The sequence below is a fragment of the Pseudorasbora parva genome, chromosome 12, assembly GCF_024679245.1.
Source record: "Pseudorasbora parva isolate DD20220531a chromosome 12, ASM2467924v1, whole genome shotgun sequence".
NCBI classification, from domain to species: Eukaryota; Metazoa; Chordata; class Actinopteri; order Cypriniformes; family Gobionidae; genus Pseudorasbora; species Pseudorasbora parva.
This window is the reverse complement of record NC_090183.1, coordinates 12064538-12088041: the sequence shown is the minus strand read 5'-3', so window position 1 is coordinate 12088041 and position 23504 is coordinate 12064538. Positions and strand designations below refer to the sequence as shown.

The 23504-nt window shown below is 38.9% G+C and overlaps 1 protein-coding gene across 9 annotated transcripts in view; it reads right to left on the bottom strand.

Moving 5' to 3' along the window:
* The window catches only part of kcnh7 (potassium channel, voltage gated eag related subfamily H, member 7), a 92251-nt gene that overhangs the window by 46272 nt on the left and 22475 nt on the right, over positions 1–23504 (bottom strand). For all 9 annotated transcript variants that reach the window (XR_010908585.1, XR_010908586.1, XM_067459134.1 and 6 more), the window contains exon 3: positions 11890–12045. Coding sequence is in view for 7 of the 9 variants with exons in the window: in XM_067459134.1 (XP_067315235.1) it covers positions 11890–12045 (156 nt within the window). In the remaining 2 variants the exon portion in view is untranslated. The remainder of the gene's footprint in view (positions 1–11889; positions 12046–23504) is intronic.

Sequence of the window (23504 nt, the reverse complement as noted above, 5' to 3'; positions counted from 1 at the left end):
CTAGCAATAAAGCTCGCCCTGGAGGAATGGAGACACTTGTTTGAGGGAGCAGAACATCCCTTTGAAGTCATCACCGACCATCGTAATCTTGAATACCTTCAAGACGCCAAACGGCTGAATCATCGTCAGGCCCGCTGGGCCCTCATCTTCACCAGATTCAATTTCAGGGTGACATACCATCCAGGGAACCAGAACAACTGGGTGGATGCCCTTTCTCGTCTCCACCAAGCTGACCCTGAGCATGAGTACCTAGAAACCATCGTCCCTCCCGCCATGGTTGTCAGCCCGATCCAGTGGGCGCTCCACGAGCAGATCCAACAGGAGAACGCCCAACAGCCTGCTCCACTGGGAGGTCCAGAAGGGCGCCTCTATGTCTTGCGTCGCCATCGCCTGCCCTTTCTGGACTTGGCCCATTCTTCACCGGGCTCTGGACACCCAGGCAGGCGAAGGACCCTCTCGCTCCTTCGCCACCATTACTGGTGGCCCGCCATGCCTCGGGACGTCTCTCGATTCGTCAAGGGATGTTCAGTCTGCGCCATTGCCAACACCCCTAGGAGACTCCCCGAGGGCAAGCTGGTCCATCTTCCGATCCCCGAGCGCCCCTGGAGCCATCTGGGGATCAACTTCATGACCAACCTGCCATCATCCCAAGGTTTCACCTGTATCCTAGTCGTTCTCGAACAATTTTCGTAATCCTGCAAACTCATCCCCTTCAAAGGTTTAGCTACCGCGTTGGAAACCGCGGAGGCACTCTTCACCCAAGTCTTCCGCCATTTTGGGCTTCTGGAAGACATCGTTTCCGACCGAGGACCTCAATTCATCTCTAGTGTAGATCATCTTCCGTCTCCTAAGGGTATCTGTCAGCCTCCTTTTTATCAGGTTACCATCCTCAGACCAATGGCCAGACTGAACGGAAGATCCAGAAGACCGGGAGATTTCTAAGGGTATACTGCCACCAGAATCAGGAGAGATGGAGCCAGTATCTGCCCTGGGCCGAATATGCCCAGAATTCACTCCAGCAGTCCACCACAGGGCTCACCCCGTTCCAATGTGTCCTCGGCTATCAACCACCGCTCTTCCCCTGGACGGGTGACCCCTCGGAGGTCCCAGTGGTGGATTACTGGTTCCGCCAGAGCGAGAGGTAGAGATGTCCCGATCAGGTTTTTTTGCCTTCGAGTCCGAGTCCGAGTCATTTGATTTTGAGTATCTGCCGATACCGAGTCCCGATCCGATACTTCTATAATACATAAAAGAAGAATAAAGAAGAGCGAAAAAACAAACCAGGATGTTCCTTATTTTTTATTTTATTCACCTTATTTTAACACTCAACAACTCTAACAAACAGAGCACTTCTGTGAGGTAGCTTGAACAATCAAGTAATAATTAACATAAATTCTTCACTTTTGGCTTTTATGCAACATTAAAATAAAAAAAATCCTGGACTGGAGTTGCAGAAGCAGAACAATTAATTATGTTGGTGTGAAATAAACAGTTATGGAAATTAAATTAAATAATCTGCTCCCAATAATCCCGAAAAAAGTCTGTTAGTGCCTTAGTGACAATTTCTTCACTCAGAGATGATGTCGATCTCAGCTGTCAATCATGACATCACACAGCCGTTTTTATAGCATCAAATAACTAACTAAAACTAAACTTATTTAAAAAACGAACACTTGAAATGAAATCATCGTGATGATAACTGCCTACAATGACTAATTAAATTTGGGGAAAAAATATTTGAAGTGTAATTTGACTGAAGTGTAATTAACAATGCTTTTCAGGTTTATATAGGTGTAACATTAGTTTCTAGGTAGAGAAATTGAATAAAGTAGGCTAATCAAATGTAAAATGCATATTTAACTGTTTAAATTAAAGACTAATCCTTACAAAAGCTATTCAATCAAGAGCAGTGGGTGATTTGATTCCTTATCTTTTCTTTGACATTAAACAGACAGCACGGCTACTGCCCCTTTAAGACCTAATGGAAGGCTCTGCGTCGTCTTTCTCGGCTGCATAAAGTCCTCTTAAAGCATATTCAGACTATATGTCTGCTTGGATACTCATTAAAGATGGACATGTTGACATACTTCTTGTGTGAGTTGGTCCGTTTAACCACAAGACTTGAAAGCGAACTCAATATTTGCGCGCTGTGAGACGAGTGCGCGCTTTCGGATGATGCACAAGACAGATCAGCCCGCGCGCGCTCTCATTTGCGTCTTCTCTACACATGACAGTGAAAATGACTGCTCATTTTCCATGACAATACGGCAGCACTCGCATGAAATGAACAAAGTTTACACAGATAGACCGTTTTGCCCACGGTTTTCTTTTATTAGCGCTGTTGTAATGTATCACTGAGGAGCCAGCACGTGTATCCATCTACAGAAACATAGCCGCCTACATAAAGCATTATTTTCAAGTTACCACCTATATTATTGCGTCATCAGATGTGAGATGAACCGCGGTGCAAGTGCTCACTTTGTCTCTCACCCCAGAATATACATATATATCCGAGTCCTGATCGGGTGTAACGTCCGATTCCGATCGAGTCTGAAATCACGTGATTGGGCCCGATTTCCGATCACGTGATCGGATCGGGACATCCCTAGCGAGAGGGTCTGGGTCCCAGCGCACGTGCAACTCCAGTAGGCAGTCCGGAGACACAAGCACCACGCTGACGCCAAACGCGGACCCACGCCGCGGTACCAGCCAGGCCAGAGGGTCTGGCTTTCCATGAGGGACGTCTGTATTCGGCTGCCTTGCCAAACGGACCGTTTACGGTAGACAGGCAGCTGAACAAAGTCACCTAGCGCCTTCCCCTTCCACCCACCTACAGAATATCACCTTCATTTCATGTATCATTACTCAAGCCCTTCACTGAACCTGTCCCTTCTTCACCCACAGATCCTGGTGATGGTGCCGTACCTCCTCCTCCTACCATCGACGAGGACCCATCAGTCTACCGGGTGAGAGCCATCCTCGACTCGTGGCGAAGGGGTTCCCAGATGGAATACCTGGTAGATTGGGAGGACTACGGTCCTGAGGAGCGGAGCTGGATCTCCTGGAATGATGTGCTGGACCCTAATCTTCTCACTCAGTTTCACCAAGACCACCCTGACCGACCCGCTCCTCGGGGCCGTGGTAGACACCGTCGCCGTCCATCCCAGCCATCAGGAGCCGCCCCGTGAAGGAGGGGGTACTGTCACGCCCTCACAGCCATCAGACACTGCCACATCCACTCGTTCCCCATCACCTGCATTCTGATCACCTGTGCACCAGCAACACTACATAAGCACTCCTCACCTTCACACTCACTGTCTGGTCTTGCATCGATCCACCCGTGACTACCTGTCCTTGATAGAAGCCATCACCTGTACCTTCTTCGTCTTCATCATCATCGTCTCCTTCGTCATCTTCATCTTCACCATCCTCATCGTCTTCACCATCCTCATCATCTTCACCATCATCGTCCTTCGTCTGAGTGTCACCAACCCTCTAATTATCACCTGTGTCCGTAAACCTCTGATAATAAACATTGCACTTGCACTAATCCATCTGTGTCCTCGTCTGTGTCTGACACACCGGCTATCATGTGCTAACACCACACAGCAGCTCTGAATCTGGCCTTTCTGTGCTTATTTCCTCACACTAGATCTGGTAATCATGTAAAAAAAAATGTAAATACTTGTAAATAAATAACTAGTTTAACTATGCTCAAGCCTGAAAAACACATCTGAAATGACTGAATTTGGATAAAGTTTGTGAGACACAATTTTCAAAAGACTCCTCAATATTATTTTATTTTCAAAATATGTGCTATTAACTTTTTAAAAAGCAGCTAAAGATGAATGTGACTTTGTACAATCTTAATAATATAATATAATATCCTGCAAAGGTGATAGAAAATGTAGTAATTGCTGTCTTGTGTTTTAGACCATACATGAAACAATGGTGGTGAGGCATTTTTGAAAATAAAATGATTGTGCCAGAAGAATAATGCGAGAACTGTATCAAGTCTGGTCTCTCGGTCATCTCATTTTTGCATGTGCTGTAAGATTATTTCAGCTTTTTCAGATGTTTAAGTGTGGACAAGAAACTTTTAGAAAAATTATATAAAACAGTAATGTGGACGGAGAGCATTTTCCCTTCTCGACTGAAATTCCCCCGCAAGCAACAAATCTGCTCGCTTGCACTGATGCTTTGACTTTCTGCCAAAGTACCAACATGTGAGAAGTGCTCCTTAACCTTACTTCTGACGCTGGCTTGGCAGAGAGACTGAAATTAAAAAACAATGCTGTGCCTTCTATATTGGATTTGACAGAATGGCACAACACACTTATGCGAGTAAAAAAGTTTCTACTGTGTCACTATTGCTATGTTACAGATCGTTTGATATCAACTTATTATGTGTATGTGTCTAACCAAAATCACTAGTGACCAGTGAGTGTAATGTAAGGATTCAAGTACAGTCGGTTGTTTTTTGTCTAAAATTGTTTTTTGCTGTGTGTCAGTAAATAATACTAGTGACTAAAATAGTCTCAGTAGGATGAAAATAATCTTTTACTTAAACTGTGAATAAATTATATATAGAAAGCGATCAAAGAATGCCCCCTTTACAATCACTGGAGCTGTCAATCAAACAGCGCAAGTTGACAAGATCAACATGTCTGTGATACATTTCACACGTAATACTTAAAATAAAGATGTTAGCCAATCACACCAGTAGAGGTTTACACTGAAGTCTCACAGCAGACACACCCCTTCAAACAGAGTATTCAAATCAGAGGGCTAAAATCAGGGTATGAAAAATGCCATATTTCTAAATTCTGACAATTTTTTATTTAAAAATAAACACTATAAGTGCACTGCAGGAAGCATAAAATAATACAGTACTAAGATTCCTATTTGCAAAGCCTGCATAACATTGTGTGAACCTAACACACTTTATAAAACACAATATAAATTGTTATGAAAGGACCAAAAAAAGGACCTTGATAAAATATTTGTAACATATTTCTGTCATGGGTATTCCAGGATGTGCCGAGTAGCAGGTGCTACACAAAGCCACATTTTACCCACACATTCTTATCATGAGTTCTTCTGCTGTTAGGAATAATTGTATGCATTTGATTTTCTCATTACCGAATAGTATGTGCTGTTTAAATGTATTCATCTGGCTGAAATCAGAAAAAACGTAAAGTGCCCCTATTATGCTTTTTTGGATATTACCTTAAATGTGGGATGCAACATGTTTTTCAATGTAAAAGATCTGCAAAGTTTCAAAGATCAAAGTGCAAAATAAATGAAAGTATCGTCTCCCAGAAGAGAGAAGTGATTCTGAACTGCCTAAAAGAGTTGTCAGTCATTCTAGTCTTACTTCCTGCAAAAGTTGACAAAGATTTGTAATAAATCTGCATAATGTATGGAAGAGACTGGTTTTGTTATGTACTTGTTGAGAAGATGCAGTTTTCTGCACTGTGTGGAAGCAAATCCACTTTTCACATGCGAAGGATGTGATCGTCAAATGCGATTTGAGCTTGAATTGATATGGTAAAACTGTTGGCGTCTTTACTGTTCATATAACTATAAGTGCTGAGGAAGCCTGAGGAGCTGAAATTCAGCTATGGTAAGTTTTGCTGATAAGTTTCTGATCTACGCGGATCAGATATGCTTCAGGAATTCAAGTTGTTATGCTGAGCAAGGAAGGAGCTGTCTATACTTTGGTATTCAGCTGCCAACTACCCATGCAGGGAGTTTCCATCAAAATCTTCTCGGCTATTATACAATTTACTCATCTGTTCTGGATCATGGACGCGCGGTGATTTGCAAACAGACCGCTAGACAGCGGGTGTCTGTTGCGTCAAATCGAAAGACTCATGGTTTTTTGTTCATCTTGCTTTTGCTCTCCGGGGATGTTCAATTAAATCCGGGACCGGTTTGCCCGGGGATACAACAGGTTTCTGGCGCTGAGTATCATCTGGCAACAACCATGGTGGCGCCTCACCTTGAGGAGGGTGCCTGGGGATTTTCTGTAGATCTGCCTGGCCTCCCAAACAACGAAGTGAGTTTAATTAACAACGTACACAACGCTCCAAGAGATTCTACGAGAGGATCTACTGAGGTACCAATGTGTAATGCTACTACTTCTCTGTGTCGAAATCCTGCGATAAGAAAGCAGAGGCTATGTAAGATCTTTCAGACTGTTAATCATGCAAAGGTCCTATGGGACCCGAAAGTGAAACCAAGAGGACTCTTCGGTGGACATCTAAATATCAGAAGTATGGTTTCAAAGAATGAACAGTTGTCTCATTTATTATCGAACTCAAATTTGGACTTTCTCTGTATTTCGGAGACGTGGTTGCAACAGTCATCTTCTCCTAGTGTATTTATAATTCCAAGATATCAATGTTTTAGACGGGATAGATCTTTGGGAAGGGGAGGAGGAGTATTAATATACGTTAAAGATGGCATTAAGTGTGAACGTCTTATGTTTAACTACGTTAATGATCTGGAATTGGTGGGTTTGAAAATTGTTCTATCACCTCAAATGTCATTTATAGTTTTATGTGTATATAGACCTCCCTCAGCAAAAGATACCTTCTATGATCAACTTACAGGAATTTTAAAAGAATGTGATCGTGGTAAAGAAATAATTATTATGGGTGATCTTAATCTGAACTGGGAAGATAAATTAAAAAGGAAAAAAATAAAAAATATTGCAGATAAATTCAATTTACGTCAATTAATTAAAGGGCCAACAAGAATTGCTAAATCCTCTAAGACACAGTTAGATTTAATATTTACCAACAGACCCGAAAGGATAATTAAGAGTTATAATTTGATCACTGGGTTATCTGATCATAATTTAACCTTGGTTGCACGGAAATTAACAAAAAATAGGTTTAAAAATGATATAGTAACTTCTTCCAATGTTTTTCATTGTATACCTAAAGGAAAATTAATAGCATTTAATGAGGAAATAGCGGGTTTAAAGTGGAACGACATATTAGCTTCTAGGGATATAGATTATGGTTGCAATACTTTTTTTAATAAAATTAATTCTGTAAGAGAGAAATTTACTATTGGAGTTAAGAAAAAAATTAAGCATACGAATAATTTACCGTGGTTTAATGAGACATTATGGAAGCTGATGAAAAGTAGAGATTCAGCATTAAAAAAAGCTATTAAATCTGGAAGAGATGTAGATAGGCTTTGTTATAAAGGTTTGCGAAATAAAGTTATCCGAGAAATGAGAGTAGCTAAATCAAATTATTATCTTCATTTAATGAGTGAGGCAAAAGGCAATAGTAAGCTAATTTGGAAAAATGTAAACACGCTTTGTCGGAGGGAGCCAACTTTTAAAGAAGATTTTAAGCTACGAGTTAAGGGAAAGAACGTTGAAGATAATTATGCAATTGCTACTATTTTTAATAGTTTTTTTATTAATTCTGTTAGTGAATTAGGAAAAAAATTTGTAAAGGGGGAAATAAATATGTTTCCGAAAGATGTTGGGAGTACAAGTTTTGATATTATTAAGACTAATGAAATGCAAGTTAACACAATTATTAGTTCATTGAAAAATTCAAAATGTAAAGATGTTCACCAATTGGATACTATGTTTCTAAAAACTCATAAAGATATTTTAACTCCTATTATTACTCATTTAATTAATTTGTCATTTGAACATAGTGTTTTTCCCAATGCATGGAAACAAGCTGTTGTTACTCCGATTTTTAAATCTGGCGATCATCATGAAGTTAGTAATTACAGACCGATAAGTATATTACCAGTACTCTCAAAGGTTGCAGAAAAGATTGTTTTTGAACAACTGACATTCTATCTGAAAACAGTGAAACCTGGGTTACACTGTATGCAGTTTGGTTTTAGAGCTAATTATTCTGCTGAAACAGCTACATTACATTTAATAGAGCAAATAAAATCCAAAGTTGACAAAGGGGGATTAGTTGGTGCCATATTTTTAGATCTGCGTAAAGCCTTTGACACCGTTAATCATGAAATTCTACTTTCTAAATTATCTAATTTCAACTTTTCATCTAATGCCCTAGCATGGATATCCTCGTATTTATCAAATAGAGAACAATGTGTAAAAATTAAAGGGATTAAGTCTAGTAATTTACATTATACAATGGGTGTACCCCAAGGATCAGTGTTAGGCCCCTTATTATTCAGTCTTTATGTAAATGATCTCCCGCTTCAATGTAACGGGATACAAGTGCAAATGTATGCTGATGACACTGTTATTTTTACGCATGCAAAAACCGCAGAGCTAGCAGCTGAAAAGCTACATGTTGCAATGGAACGAATTACACATTGGCTGGAGAATTCATGTTTAACCTTGAATATTGGTAAAACTAAAGGAATGTTTTTTTCAAAAACAAAGGTTCAAACACCAGTGGATATTTGTATAAATGGTGAAAAGGTAGAATTAGTCAATGAGTTTAATTATCTTGGTGTAATATTGGATTCAAATCTTCGCTTTAAAAAACATGTAAAGAAAATGATGAGGAATATTAAATATAATTTAGCAAATTTCAGACAAATTAGACATTGTCTTTCTGTTGATGTAGCCAACACTTTTATGCATGCCACAATACTTACTCATATTTCATATTGTCTCACATGTTGGGGTCAAGCTGGTGAAACTGTGGTTAAGCCTTTAAAATCCCTATATAAACAAACTTTAAAAACTTTCGATAAAAAACCTAAACATTTTCATCATTGTAGCATTTTAAAGAAATTTAAATTATTGAGTTTTGAAAATTATGTGCTATTTAAAAATTTGTGTATGGTTTATAAAATTGTAAATGGTTTGGCTCCTTTGGTACTCAGCGATTTTGTTAGTTTCCGTCCGAATATTTCTGAGAGATCTACTAGATCATCTATGAGAAATTGTGCTGTTCCTTTTCGTCGTTCTGCTTTTGGACAATCCTCTTTTGCTGTGAAAGCTACGACTAACTGGAATGCTTTACCGGAAGGTATAAAAGGGTGTACATCGTTTGGAATCTTTAAAATGCAGTTGAAATCTTTTTTAGAATGTAATCAGCTTTGTAAACACTGACATGGTTGTTGTTTAATTGTTTGTATTGACAATGTTTTATTAATTTATTTTTATTTATTTTTTTGTATTGTGTATTTGTGTATATATGTATTGGGTATGTTATTTTATTGTTGACCTGCCAAAGGACTGCGGGTGAAAATTAGCTTTGAGCTAAATCCGGTACAATACATGAAATGGAAACATTTATGTTAAAAATTGTACATTGTCCTTTTATAAATAAAGTAAAGTAAAGTAAAGTAATGGGAGTTTTGTTTCTGACATATGCTGTAAGCAGTAGAGCAATCATAACAGGCTAAGCCATCTGACCAATCAGGAAAGGAGGGGTTTAGAGAGCCGAATCATCCTGGAACCGTTTTAGACACTGTGAGAAAAGAGATGATGCTGCCATTTTTATTATGAAAAAATTAAAGTGTTTTTTGACCTTGGATGCATGTAAACTAGCCTGGGTGCCAGCTGAACTCAGCCCCGCCCACAACATTTGAGCTCGGGCAGTTCAGTCTGGATTTGATTCATAGAGGAGTGATTATGTCCGAACAGAAACTGTTCAGACCAATGAAATCATCAGGGTGGGCTTTAGGCTTTAGATGATGACGGACAGATGATCAACAGTAACGTAATCATGCACGTCATCAAAGGCGCTTGGATTAAATTTGTTCAAATCCTAAATGGAGAACTTGTTTGTATATGCATTCACCTTCACTATTACTCTCAGAAATGATGATCATGTTGGTAAGTACTCTGTGTAACCTTGAATTTTTTTTTTTTTTTTTACAACACCGGCAAAGATTGTTTATTCTAGCGCGCGTGCAGACAGGGTTGCCAAGTTTTTACAATAAAACCCGCCAACTACAGCCCAAAACAAGATCAAATGCACAATTTTCAGAAGAGTTCAAAGGAGAGGAAAAATGGAGTTGGGAGGTAAAATGTGTTATTTTGGCAAGGTTGCCTGCTAAAACTTCCTGGGTCTATATATCACATAATTGAGGTCGCTTCAACCCGTAGAAATATAAAACAACCCTCGGAAAAAAACTCAGCTTTGGCAACACTGCCAAAAGTTTAGAGTTCTGTTGACATTACTAACGTTATGTGTCGCTTCGTTGCTCTGATTGGTTGTAGTTCTATCCAGTTGATGTCCTTTCTGGTTTGGTTGAAACACGCCCAATAATTACAGCCCAATGGAGCAGTATCAGACTCATATTCTGACTAGAATTGAATATGACCACGTCAGGCTACATGTAAACAGTTTAGAGGACAAAACATTAGGAACTTTTAAAAAAAGCATAATAGGGACACTATTATTAGCTTGCATCAATCAATCAATCAATCAATCAATCAATCAATCAATCAATCAAATCAACTTCATTTATACAGCGCTTTTACAATGACGATTGTTTCAAAGCAGCTTCACAGTGTTAACAGGACAATATTGCAACAACATTTGATTTGGCTAGTTTGATTTGAATAGTTTATAGAATTAAATATGACCTAATTAATCAATTTAATTTGTATATTTAGTTGAATAACTTGGATCATAATTTTAGTGTCCCCAACTGAGCAAGCCAAGCCAAAGGCAACAGCGGCAAGGAACCAAAACTCCATCAGGGTATGATGGAGAAAAATAAACCTTGGGAGAAACCAGACTCATTTAATTTCATTCAAAAGCTACAAGAAGCTACATTTGGTTATTATTAGTTATTTTGTATTATCAAGAATAAGAATATATATTCTTTTTCTTTTTTGCAGTGTGTTTTCTCTTTTTCTCCATTTCTTTGTCTCTCTACTCCCTGGGGTTTCAGTACCATGCCAGCATTAATTAAAAGTCTCCAAACTGGGCTATTTATATCACTCCTTCATCAAAACAACCGAATACACCCACAAAAGAGGCTTTTTGAGTAGGACTTCCTTCAATTTTTGATCAGAGTAAGGCCTAATAATTCATTGACACAATCAGGATAGAAAAGCTTGAACATTTTTCTAGCTAGTTTGTCTCTACTTAGAACGGTTCAGTGCATTTCTTGTTCAGCCATGCTCTCAGAGGAAGAGAGATCTAGGAAATCTATATCATCCCAGCTGGAATGTTTCACTACAGTTTTTTTTAACGCAGTGTGCTGTGTCTCAGCTTAATACTGACTACACTGCCATAGCAAATCTTTGGTTTATAACAGCCCTGACTAAACAGTCCCTCTAACTTGCTCACATACAAACACACCCAGATGTCCTTTTCAAAACATTCCCTGTTGCTATGATACCACAGAGACCGTATTAGCATTGGATATTAATTGGATTTCATAGTTCAGATGACTTTCCAACACAGAATTAGGAGGAGGACAGGCAGGGTGTACTGTGTGCACGTGTGTAAAATCATGCAGTAGCATATTTTGAAGAAAATGCAGTGGACTATTATTGCTTTTAGGTCTCTATGAAAACACACGCACAAGCACATGCACACTGCTTGTATTAGGTGGTTTAGTGTGCACAGTTGTCCTATAAACTAAGCACCGCTCAACACCTGGCCTCAAGGATCCAAATAATTGTAACATTGTGTTACATAAATAATTTTCCCCCACTTCATTTCCTTTCTATCTGACTGGGTTGGTTTTGACAGTGTGCTGGTGAGCCAGAGCAACTGGAGCAAATAAAAACCTCTCTCTTCCTCTGCCTTCTCCATATTTCTTCCTCCACACCTCTCCACTTATTCTTAATCAGCAACCACACTCCATTTGTTTAAATGGAAGAGACAGGAAGTAAGCAATTAAGACAGATGTTGTCAATATACTGCAGTGATGGAAATGGAAAAAAAGCAGTCTTACTTTGTTCTTGTCTGGATGGGGAGGTGTGGTTGAGTCTGTCTAATGAATCCATGCTACCCCCCTTCAGCACGTAATCAAAGCTCAAGATGAACATCATGACAACACCCTCTTCGTTCTTCACTGGAATGATGTGTGTCGCACACAGGAAGTCTGATCCTGTGAATGTAAAGGGACAAAAACATTACATATTTTTAAATTATCGTTTGGTTTGAAAAACAAAGCAAATCAAATCCAAAAATTAAGTTCAATGAACATCTCTGCATTTTGACCACTGACCTCTGATTAATTCCAATTAATTGAGAATTTGCTTAATTATCATAAGATTATTGATAAATAAATAGAGGCAAATATTGGTTTAGGAGAACAGGTTACATCTGCTAGTTTACTACATAAACATGCAGTTTCGTGTGTAGATGTTGATGCTCATTCAGTTTGACAGGTTCAGGATTCATTCCTGACAGGCAAAGATGGGGGTCGCCATGGCAACTAAAGGGCAAGACAACCCTTGAGAAAAGCACAACAGAGCAGTGGCTCTGATTCATCTTCACATTTGATAGAAACCTATAGATTGATCAGTTGGTCATTACTGGATACGGGATTACTGAACATTTAGGGGTCCATATTTTATTTGGAAAATTGATGTTCCCAGAATGTTCTCAGAACTTTTAAGGGTTGGGGGACATTATTTGGCAGATTTTCAGGGAACATTTCGGATGTTCTGGGAATGTTTAGGGGACCATTATAGACTATAGAACGTTCCCTCTACACTACATTCCATAACGTTTGCAGGACCTTTAGGGGACCAACCTAGTGTTATTTTTTGGCCCTATTTACGTCCTCCCTTCATGTTCACAGACAATGTTTAGGTGAATCTATGTACACTAGGCTGCTTTGCAAATGAGGGTCAATAAAATACAGGATTTGCACAAAAGTTGCTTCTCAAAGATGGATCAATACCAACCCTTCGTGATCCCACTTTATATCCATGACACGTAAGTACTGCACTTTATGATGTCTGTGTTTGCAAATCACCTTTCTGAATGTGTTGTTAATGTGGCTTAAGTTACCATTGTCTATTACTCTATTTACAGAGACCAGTGCTTGATATGTTTAGCCTAAAAAATGCTCACCACCTGTACAATTCAGAAGTGGTACAATACAATACAATAAATACAATTACATTTTTAACTTCTTAAAAATTAAAACTAAAGACACAGCTCTGATCTCTGTGAATACAGACAGAGGCAAAGGCAACTTTAGCCATCGGTGTTCTAACAAGCAAATTTGCAAAGGCAATTTGCATACATTCAGAAAATATAATGTGCTGTGCTTACATGTTGTTAATATTAAGTTGGACAGAAAGTTGGTTCTGATCCATCATTAAGAAACGACTTTTGTGTGTTTTACTGACCCTCATTCGCAAAGCAACCCAGTGTTGTTTCACACAAACGTGCTGTGAAAGCATTCAGTAAACATGACGGAAGGACCAAAAAATAACATTCTAGGTTGGTCCCTTAAAGGTCCTGCAAATATTATGGGAATGTAGTCTACAGATTACAGCACTAAACAAGATATTGCAGCGCAGTCCTGAATTAAACATCCCCATATGCCTAACAGGGAAGCATATGAGAATGTTACGTCCCAAATGTCCTCTTTGTAACGTTGCTTTGTGAGAATAGAATAACTAAAATGGAACATCCTAAGTCATATAAGGAACCTTAAACTGCAGCACTTTTATAACCAAGTTATGGATATTTTAACAACGTCCCTAATGTTCTATGAAGGTTCGGGATTTTCGTCACCTTTAGAGAACTTTTAGGGAACTTTGGGCAAGGTAGTGAGAATATTCTCTCCTAGTCTGCCAGCTACCACATTGGGTCCTAACTCCTAAGCAGACATTATTTCACAGAGGGCCAGGATTTCTCACGACACCACCAATCTAAACTATATGCTAATAGTCAATCATATTTGACAATATTGGTCCTGACAGAAATAGTAACTTTATTAGGTCCATAGACAAAAAAACAAACAAATATGCAACAAACAATAGATGGTAAGTTGCAATATGGGATTATGGATTTTCATTGTGAGGTTGAGTTGCTAATACATGAGTATGAATCAGCTTCTTTTGTGTGTGTTCGATTGTATCTGGATACACACTAAGATGGGCATTTTGACATATTCCTGTATTTAACCATTTAGGTGCGCAACCACAGACAAAGGCTTGAAGCACATGCACAGAACACATCTTGTCAGTGGCAGAATCAGTTCTCTCTCTCTCTCTCTCTCTCTCTCTCTCTCTCTCTCTCTCTCTCTCTCTCTCTCTCTCTCTCTCTCTCTCTCTCTCTATATATATATATATGTAATTTAAGTATATATACCTGGAATATAGGTATATTTATCCTGAATATATATCTGGATATATATACACTCACCTAAAGGATTATTAGGAACACCTGTTCAATTTCTCGTTAACGCAATTATCTAATCAACCAATCACATGGCAGTTGCTTCAATGCATTTAGGGTTGTGGTCCTGGTCAAGACAATCTCCTGAACTCCAAACTGAACGTCAGAATGGGAAATAGGACTGCACAATTAATCGAAATGGAAACGCAATAGCGATTTGGCTTGTGTGCGATTATGAGTTTGAGTCACATAACGTGCGTTTGAAAAACCAACAGGAGTCAAACATCTTCACAAACAAGTGAAGCGTTCATAAACCTCTTCAACAAAAGACAACGTTTAATAACGTTTTACCTCACTTCATATCATCAGTCGAGTGTTTGTGAGCTGATGTGACTTCTCATCACAGAGTAAGGCAGACGATGCATTATTTTATAGTATTCTATACAGTGATGAAGTATGTCAATCAGCACTGCATTATAATATACTTTATTATTATGAAAATACCCATTACAACTTGAACTCAAATACACCATATTTTGCTGCAGTCATGTTTCACGAGTTCACACTTACATATAATTATATAGAGTAATATAAATGCGTATTTGGCGTGCTGTCCGGGGGAAGGGATTCGAGCTCGAACTTGGCCCGAACCCAGAGTACCCCCCCCTTAGTGTAAGTGGTTAGAACTGAAAGAGCAACATGTGGAGAAGGGGTGGAGGAGGGATGCTGATAAACTGTCAACAGAATGGAGGTAAGACTGCTGTGTATATACATGCACCTCTCGTTGATAAGCTAATTGCTATCCACCTGTGTCAATTATCTGAAAGCCCTCCTCCCGAATCTTTGTTAATTAACATCGTTTATTGTCGTCATTTTTAATCAAAGCGTTTCTATCTTCTGTCTACAGCGTTAGCTTTACATCAGGGATTTCCTGAAAACTTTAATTTCAGAATGAATTAAAAACTTTTGGGTAATAAATAATAAGAAAATATCTTATTAATAAATAAGTTTAATAAATAATCTTTTTTTTTTTTTTACAATAACTTCTTAGGCTTAAACCTTTCTAATGTTTTTTAGTCGTAGGCTGTCTGCATATTAATAGGTAACCCAGCAGTTGTTGTTTTTTTGTAAAATAAGTTTTCTGTAAAATATTACAAAAATAATCATAATTAATAATAATAATTAGCATTAGTATTATATTGTTATATTTATTCTGACACTTTTCTATTTGTAATTATGAAAATGTTATTGTAATGGTAATATTTCTTATTTGTAAAAATATTTTTAGCAGTAATAATAATAATCATAATAATAATAATTAGTCATATTACTATATAAACACAAAATGTCATATACACACACTCTTCATTTGTAAAAAAAATAACAACAATCACATTTTAAATCGCAATCGCAATTTTACCCAGACTAATCGCAATTATATATTTCCCCAAAATCGTGCAGCCCTAATGGGAAAGAAAGGTGATTCAAGCAATTTTGTGCGTGGCATGGTTGTTAGTGCCAGATGGGCTGGTCTGAGTATTTCACAATCTGCTCAGTTACTGGGATTTTCACGCACAACCATTTCTAGGGTTTTCAAAGAATGGTGTGAAAAGAGATAAACATCTAGTATGTGGCAGTCCTGTGGGCGAAAATGCCTTGTTGATGCTAGAAGTCAGAGGTGAATGGGCCGACTGATTCAAGCTGATAGAAGAGCAACTTTGACTGAAATGACCACTCGTTACAACCGAGGTATGCAGCAAAGCATTTGTGAAGCCACAACACCTTGAGGCGGATGGGCTACAACAGCAGAAGACCCCAGTGGGTACCACTCCTCTCTACTACAAATAGAAAAAAGAGGATAAAATTTGCATTTTAAATTGGCATGAAAATTGGACAGTTGAAGACTGGAAAAATGTTGCCTGGTCTGATAAGTCTCAATTTCTGTTGAGACATTCAGATGGTGGAGTCAGAATTTGGGGTGAACCTGAGCCTACCTGTGCATTTTTTCTGACCATGTCCATCCATTTATGACCACCATGTACCAATCCTCTGATGGCTACTTCCAGCAGGATAATGCACCATGTCACCAAGCTTGAATCATTTCAAATTGGTTTCTTGAACATGACTGAGTTCACTGTATTAAAATGGCCCCCAAAGTCACCAAATCTCAACCCAATAGAGTCATTGTAGGTGCATATCCACTGTGAGACATATAATATTTTTTTTTTTTAAATCCAGAAATCACAATATTATTTTTTAACTATTTATTTGTATGATATAGCCGCAAATAAGTATTTGAACACCTGTCTATCAGCTAGAATTCCGACCCTCAAATACCCGTTAGTCTGCCTTTAAAATGTCCACTTCTGCTCCATTTATTATCCTAAATTAGATGCACCTGTTAGAGGTTGTTAGCTGCATAAAGACACCTGTCCACCTCATACAATCGGTAAGAATCCAACTACTAACGTGGTCAAGAAATCTCAACCCAATAGAGCTTATTTGGGATGTGGTGGAAAGGGAGCTTCGTGCCCTGGATGAGCATCCCACAAATCTCCATCAACTGCAAGATGCTATCCTATCAATATTGGCCAACATTTCTAAAGAATACTTTCAGGACCTTGTTGAATGCATGCCACGTTAATTAAGGCAGTTCTGTAGGCTAAAGGGGGTCAATCACAATATTAGTAAGGTGTTCCTAATAATCCTTTAGGTGAGTGTATACATATACATATACATATATACAGTGAGGAAAATAAGTAGTTGAACACCCTGCTATTTTGCAAGTTGTCCCACTTGGAAACCATGGAGGGGTCTGAAATTGTCATTGTAGGTGCATGACATAGTCAAAAAAAAAAAAAAAATTCCAGAAATCACAATATATTATTTTTTAACTATTTATTTGTATGATATAGCCGCAAATACGTATTTGAACACCTGTCTATCAGCTAGAATTCTGACCCTCAAATACCTGTTAGTCTCCCTTTAAAATGTCCACCTATGCTCCATTTATTATCCTAAATTAGATGCACCTGTTAGAGGTCATTAGCTGCATAAAGACACCTGTCCACCTCATACAATCGGTAAGAATCCAACTACTTACGTGGTCAAGACCAAAGAGTTGCCCAAAGACACTAGAGAAAAAAATTGTACATCTCCACAAGGCTGGAAAAGGCTACGGGGAAATTGCCAAGCAGCTTGGTGAAAAAAGGTCCACTGTTGGAGCAATCATTAGAAAATGGAAGAAGCTAAACATGACTGCCATTCTCCCTCGGACTGGGGCTCCATCCAAGAGCTCTTCTCGTAGGGTTTCAATGATCCTAAGAAAGGTGAGAAATCAGCCCAGAACTACACGGGATGATCACGGGTTCAATGACCTGAAAAGAGCTAGAACCACCATTTCCAAGGTTACTGTTGGTAATACACTAAGACGTAATGGTTTGAAATCATGCATGGCACAGAAGGTTCCCCTGCTGTTTAAACCAGCACATGTCCACGCCAGTCTTAAGTTTGCCAATGACCATTTGGATGATCCAGAGGAGACATGGGAGAAAGTCATGTGGTCAGATGAGACCAAAATATAACTTTCTGGTCATAATTCCACTTAACATTTTTGGAGGAAGAAGAATGAGTACCATCCTAAGAACACCATCCCTACTGTGAAGCATGGGGGTGGTAGCATCATGCATTGGGGGTGTTTTTCTGCACATGGGACAAGGTGACTGCACTGTATTAAGGAGAGGATGACCAGGGCCATGTATTGCGAGATTTTGGGGAACAACCTTCCCTCAGTTAGAGCATTGAAGATGGGTCAATGCTGGGTCTTCCAACATGACAATGACCTGAAGCACACAAGCAGGATAACCAAGGAGTGGGTCTGTAAGAAGCATGTCAAGGTTCTGGCGTGACCTAGCCAGTCTCCAGACCTAAACCCAATAGAGAATCTTTGGAGGGAGCTCAAACTCTGTGTTTCTCAGTGACAGGCCAGAAACCTGACTGATCTAGAAAAGATCTGTGTGGAGGAGTGGGCCAAAATCCCTCCTGCAGTGTGTGCAAACCTGGTGAAAAACTACAGGAAAAGTTGGACCTCTGTAATTGCTAACAAAGGCTACTGTACCAAATATTAACATTGATTTTCTCAGGTATTCAAATACTTATTTGCAGCTGTATCATACAAATAGATTGTTTAAAAAATCATACATTGTGATTTCTGGATATTTTTTTGATTATGCCTCTCACAGTGGACTTTAGGTTAGGGGATGTTAGCCGCGTTTTAAAGCCTTGCCGGTTAAACATGTCATTCAAGTGCAAGCATGTTTAACCGGCAAGGCACGGACTGTTCAATGCATGCACTGTTTTGCATTGAGCTTGTGCACTAAACGTCTGTCAAACACACGTGCTTACTGGACAATCTTACTGCGCTAATACTGTCAAACACAAGGTAAACATATAAACAGTCAGTTATGTCTAAAGTGAAAGTAAAATACCGTGCGTCTATATATGAGATATGACCAGGTCTTCAATTGACAGCAGCAGCCACCGCTTGTCCTTAAAGGGACAGTTCACCTCTAAAATTATGTTAATAAAAAAAGACCTTTAATACAGTAGCTTTTAATAAATGTTGATATTGAAGACTGTGTAGTTTTAATTTAAGCCTACATTTATTAATTCAATTTCATACTTAAATGCTACTGTACATCTCTGAGCTGCCACTGTAAATCTTTATATACTTATTTTATATTATACAATACACTGGGAATGTGTACAAGGGTTTTTTAGGTAAAGATTTGAGTTTAAGTAAGGGTTTTCAAGTCTTTTAAGTAAAATAAAGAAAGAGTATTGCAATAAAAACATTTTCTCCTTAACCTTTTTCTGTTCCTGTCACCTAAGAATAGAATAGCAAAAAAAAAAAAAAAAACGAACCGAAAAACCATGGTTAAAATCCGAGGTATGTATTGAACCATGGACTAACTGTATTGTTGCATCCCTAGTGGACATGCACCTACGATGACAATTTCAGACCCCTCCATGATTTCTAAGATGGAGAACTTGCAAAATAGCAAAATAGTAAATATACATACATATACTTTATTACAGATAACTTTTTAGGCTATGAGGGTGAGTAAATGATGACAGTTATTTTTGGTTTAACTATCTTTATTTTTTATGAAATAAGACCACAAATATGAAACTAGAACTGCCAGGTGGCGATAATTGTCTAAATGTCAATGAGTCATATTCAGTTACATTCAGTTAATGGCTCTCTAAATGAATGGGCCATCAGTTCATTCAAAATGCAGATTCACTCAGAAACACAGCTGTATTGCTCTGAGACACAATCGATCTGCTATGGCTTTAAGTAGGAAGCTTTAAGTAAAAACAGACATTTGACAAAAGTTAATACTGTTATAGTGACAGCAGTGGACTCTGCTGAGGGAAAGACATGGGTTCACCAACAGGGGAGCTGTACTGTGGAAAATTCACATATGGGATCACCCAGAGGGGAATCACAACATATGGACACCTAGTCTAGCACAGGGGCTGACCAAACAGGCATATACACAAGCACTAGACCTGGAGTCCAATGCCTCTGCTGCATCTGACTGCCGGAGGGTGCTAGAAGAACTTCAGGGTTCACCAGGTGGAAACTCAAGTGTGGACATCATCTGCCCAAGGGACCGTGCAGGCTGACTATTGTAGGCAGCGCACGCATCAACCCTGAGTCAGAACTACAGTCACGCAGTTCTTTCAATGCAAGGCCATGGCATGGCATGCAGGGAGGAGGTGGCCTGTCCAGCGGCACTGTAAGCCTTGGCAATAAGTGGGAGATGTGGGCGACCCCGCCAGGTGGCAACACTTTGCGGACTTAACTGCATAGGAACTGCAGGCCCCCCTTGGGGGATCTCCACGTACCCTTTAGCTGCCCCACCATTATGGGTAGTGAGAGCAGAGGAGGCACCAGAGCGGTTTCGGGGAGATAAAGGTGCGTTTGAAAATTAGTTTGTGAACTCCTCAAACACTTCTGGATAGAAAGGCAGTGGAGTGGGACATTGCTGTACAGCAAGAGCCTAGATTGGGGAAAAGCAGAGAGGACACCACCTCTTTCAAGGTAATTGAGTCTTGATCTCAGAACCACAATGGTAATTTTACCACACGGCCCACACACGTGGCAGTGATCATGACTGTTAGACAGGTCCAGGAAATGACAGGGCCTTTTCTTCAAAAAGACACAACATCCCAACTGCGTTGTGCTCTTTTAGGGAAAAACCTTTCTGGGGAAAGGTCGCTGCACAATGTACAACTTTTCTTTTTAGGGAAAGCTACACATGCTCTTCTAATGAAGGCGCCCACCGTTGAGGTGCCGTCACACCAAAACTACATGTTGAACTTCTTCCTTGTTTGTACCGATGAACAATGATTGCAGAGCTTATATAAGCTGCTCAGCGCCAAAGCAAAAGATTAATGGGTAAAGCTTGGAACATACGCTGCAAGAAAAAATAAATGCAAGAACAAGAACAAAGTTTGCTATGGCCAGTACATTCATACTTCACGAGAAAGGCAGGTGCCGATCATCTGCGTTTCTCTGCATTAACCACGCCCACTTTAAATATATGACTAATCACACAATAGTTCTCAGACACCCACAAGAAAAAAAGTTCTGCTCAGGCGATGTGTCGAGAACAAGTTGCGAGAACTCCCAAACCAGGGCTGCAACAAAATTTTGTTTTCGCAGCCCTGAGAGCGAGAACTTTTTTCTCTGTTTTTGCGGAGTATGTTGCAGCCTTAAGTGCTGCATGCTTCCGTACATACCCGTTTCACAGGGATTGGTTCACAAAATCTTACTCACAAATGTCCATTGGCTTGTTTCATTCCCAATTCGTCAGTCGTTCTCTCATCAGATGACCTACGTAGGTCTGGGGCAGGGCGGGGCGAGTGTGTTAAATGCATTCATAAAGAATAAATTATTTTCCGTAATTAATTAAATTAACATGTTAAATTGACAGCCCTAAATAAAATATAATATAAACTGATTTGACCTCCTCCTTAGTGAGCACCTCCCTTCTTTTTACTGATAAATTTTGAGTTGAAGAGTTTCAATCTCTATATTATACCCTTCAAACTGTGCATGGAAGTTGATCTCTGCTCAACTGTGTCACATCACCAACAGTCATAGTCACTGCAAATTGCTGTCAGTGTGATTGCCCTTTCAAGACGACGAGGTCATCTGCTTTGACGGCTACTCGTGTTAGTTTTTTGAGAATCATCTCAAGAACAATCAGAGAGCAGTACAGAGTTTTCCATGACAAGAATTCCCTGTTCAATAATTCTGGCCTGCAGGAGCAGTTGTTGTGTGTGAGCCTGTAGAATCAGCTCAGTTTGGAATTAAACTGCTCGAATGATCACATATTGGTTATAGGAGACTTGATTTGGGCATGTGATCTATAAATATGTCAGAGTGAGCTTTCGAATGGTGTGCCTTGAGTTTCTCTGTCAGTCTGTGATATTATTAGCAGCTGTGCATGCACATGCACATACACACACACACACCACATACCTTCTGTAATCACCACCTGCAGAACATCTACAATGCATAAACGCGCGCACGCACACACACACAAACACACACACACACACACACACACACACACACACACCTTCTGTAATCACCACCTGCAGAACATCTACAATGCATAAACGCGCGCACACACACAAACACACACACACACACACACACACACACACACACACACACACACACACACACCTGGAACAACAGCAATCAGTGATTAAAGAGCTCAGATAAACATTGTTCATCGTTATGGCAACAGCAATGACAGTTCAGAGCACGTTTGGTTATATATCATCTCTGAAGGTTTTTTGACTGCTGTGCAAAGGCAAATCACAGTAACTACTGAATACATTTACTCAAAAAATGATTATGATTGACCCCGAAGGGGATGTTGGAAACCCAAAGGGGAACTTTTAAAAAGAAGTGTATATCTTGAATAGAGTAAACAAAATAATTAATATATATTAACATATATTAACCAATAATAACAATAATTATCGTTAAAAAAATTTAGTTTAACATTTTTATTGGTCAGAAATCATGAGATTCATCTAAAAAATGTAAAAAGATTATTTATTTATTTTTTTCAAATAATGATAGCTTATGACTTTACAGTGGATTATGTTTAATGATAATAATAACTTATGACTTCACATGCGATTTTATACTTCTCTTCGGGTTTAAATGCATAACAATACATAATTTTTCATTTTAAATGTCACTCTAAAAATACAGTGCAATAAAAATTCAAGTAAACAATTTCCAGATAATATTTTACACATTTCTAATTCTTTTTTTTTTATGTTTCACAGCATAAATGGGTGTATTATAAATTAAAAATATAGCTGCCTTTATATTTGGGGGGGGGGGGGGGGGGATTGGGGGGGTCCTGCAAGAAAATCATTATATAGTAGGGTGGCTAAAAAAAAAGTTAACACAAGACTGCTGGGAAACAGGAAACAGATGGTTTGGCTCAACTGTGCTCAGATTCAGAGACAGAATGTGAAAACTGATATAAAATCAATCGAAATTTAATCCAAAACATGAGTTTCAGAGATGGCGTAAAATGTGTTTAGCCTTAAATTAACAATTCTACACTAGAAACCTTAGTAAACCTTAGAATAGACCTCATATTTAAATTTAACTTGAACAAAAATGAGACTTTGAGGGATAGTCCTTTCAATGGGTTGTGGGTTTTGCTGTTTGTCTTGGTGCCAATTCTTCAGCCTACAATCTGTTGACAAAAAAACTGCTCAGTCAAATGAAAATGATGTATATCGTTCCAAATTCATATTTAAATTCATTAAATTCTGTCCTTCTTCTGGTAGATAAAGTCTATAGCAGAGTGTGCTTTTTGGGTACTTAAATAGGTGCTGAACATAACAGTATATTGAATATTTTTTACTACAGATAGAACACTGTATTGAATAATTAGTATCCAGGACCGGAAAGTTTCAAAATGAATGATACTGATAAAGTGTAGTAACAAATTTAATGTAATCTCTCCCTATCTTTCTGCAGTTGACGAATGGAATACGAGAGGCAAGTATGCCCAGAGACTAAGCAGACTATGACCCTCTACTACATCACTGTCAATATTACCACATAATGCAATACATCCTGAGAGACGGAGAGAG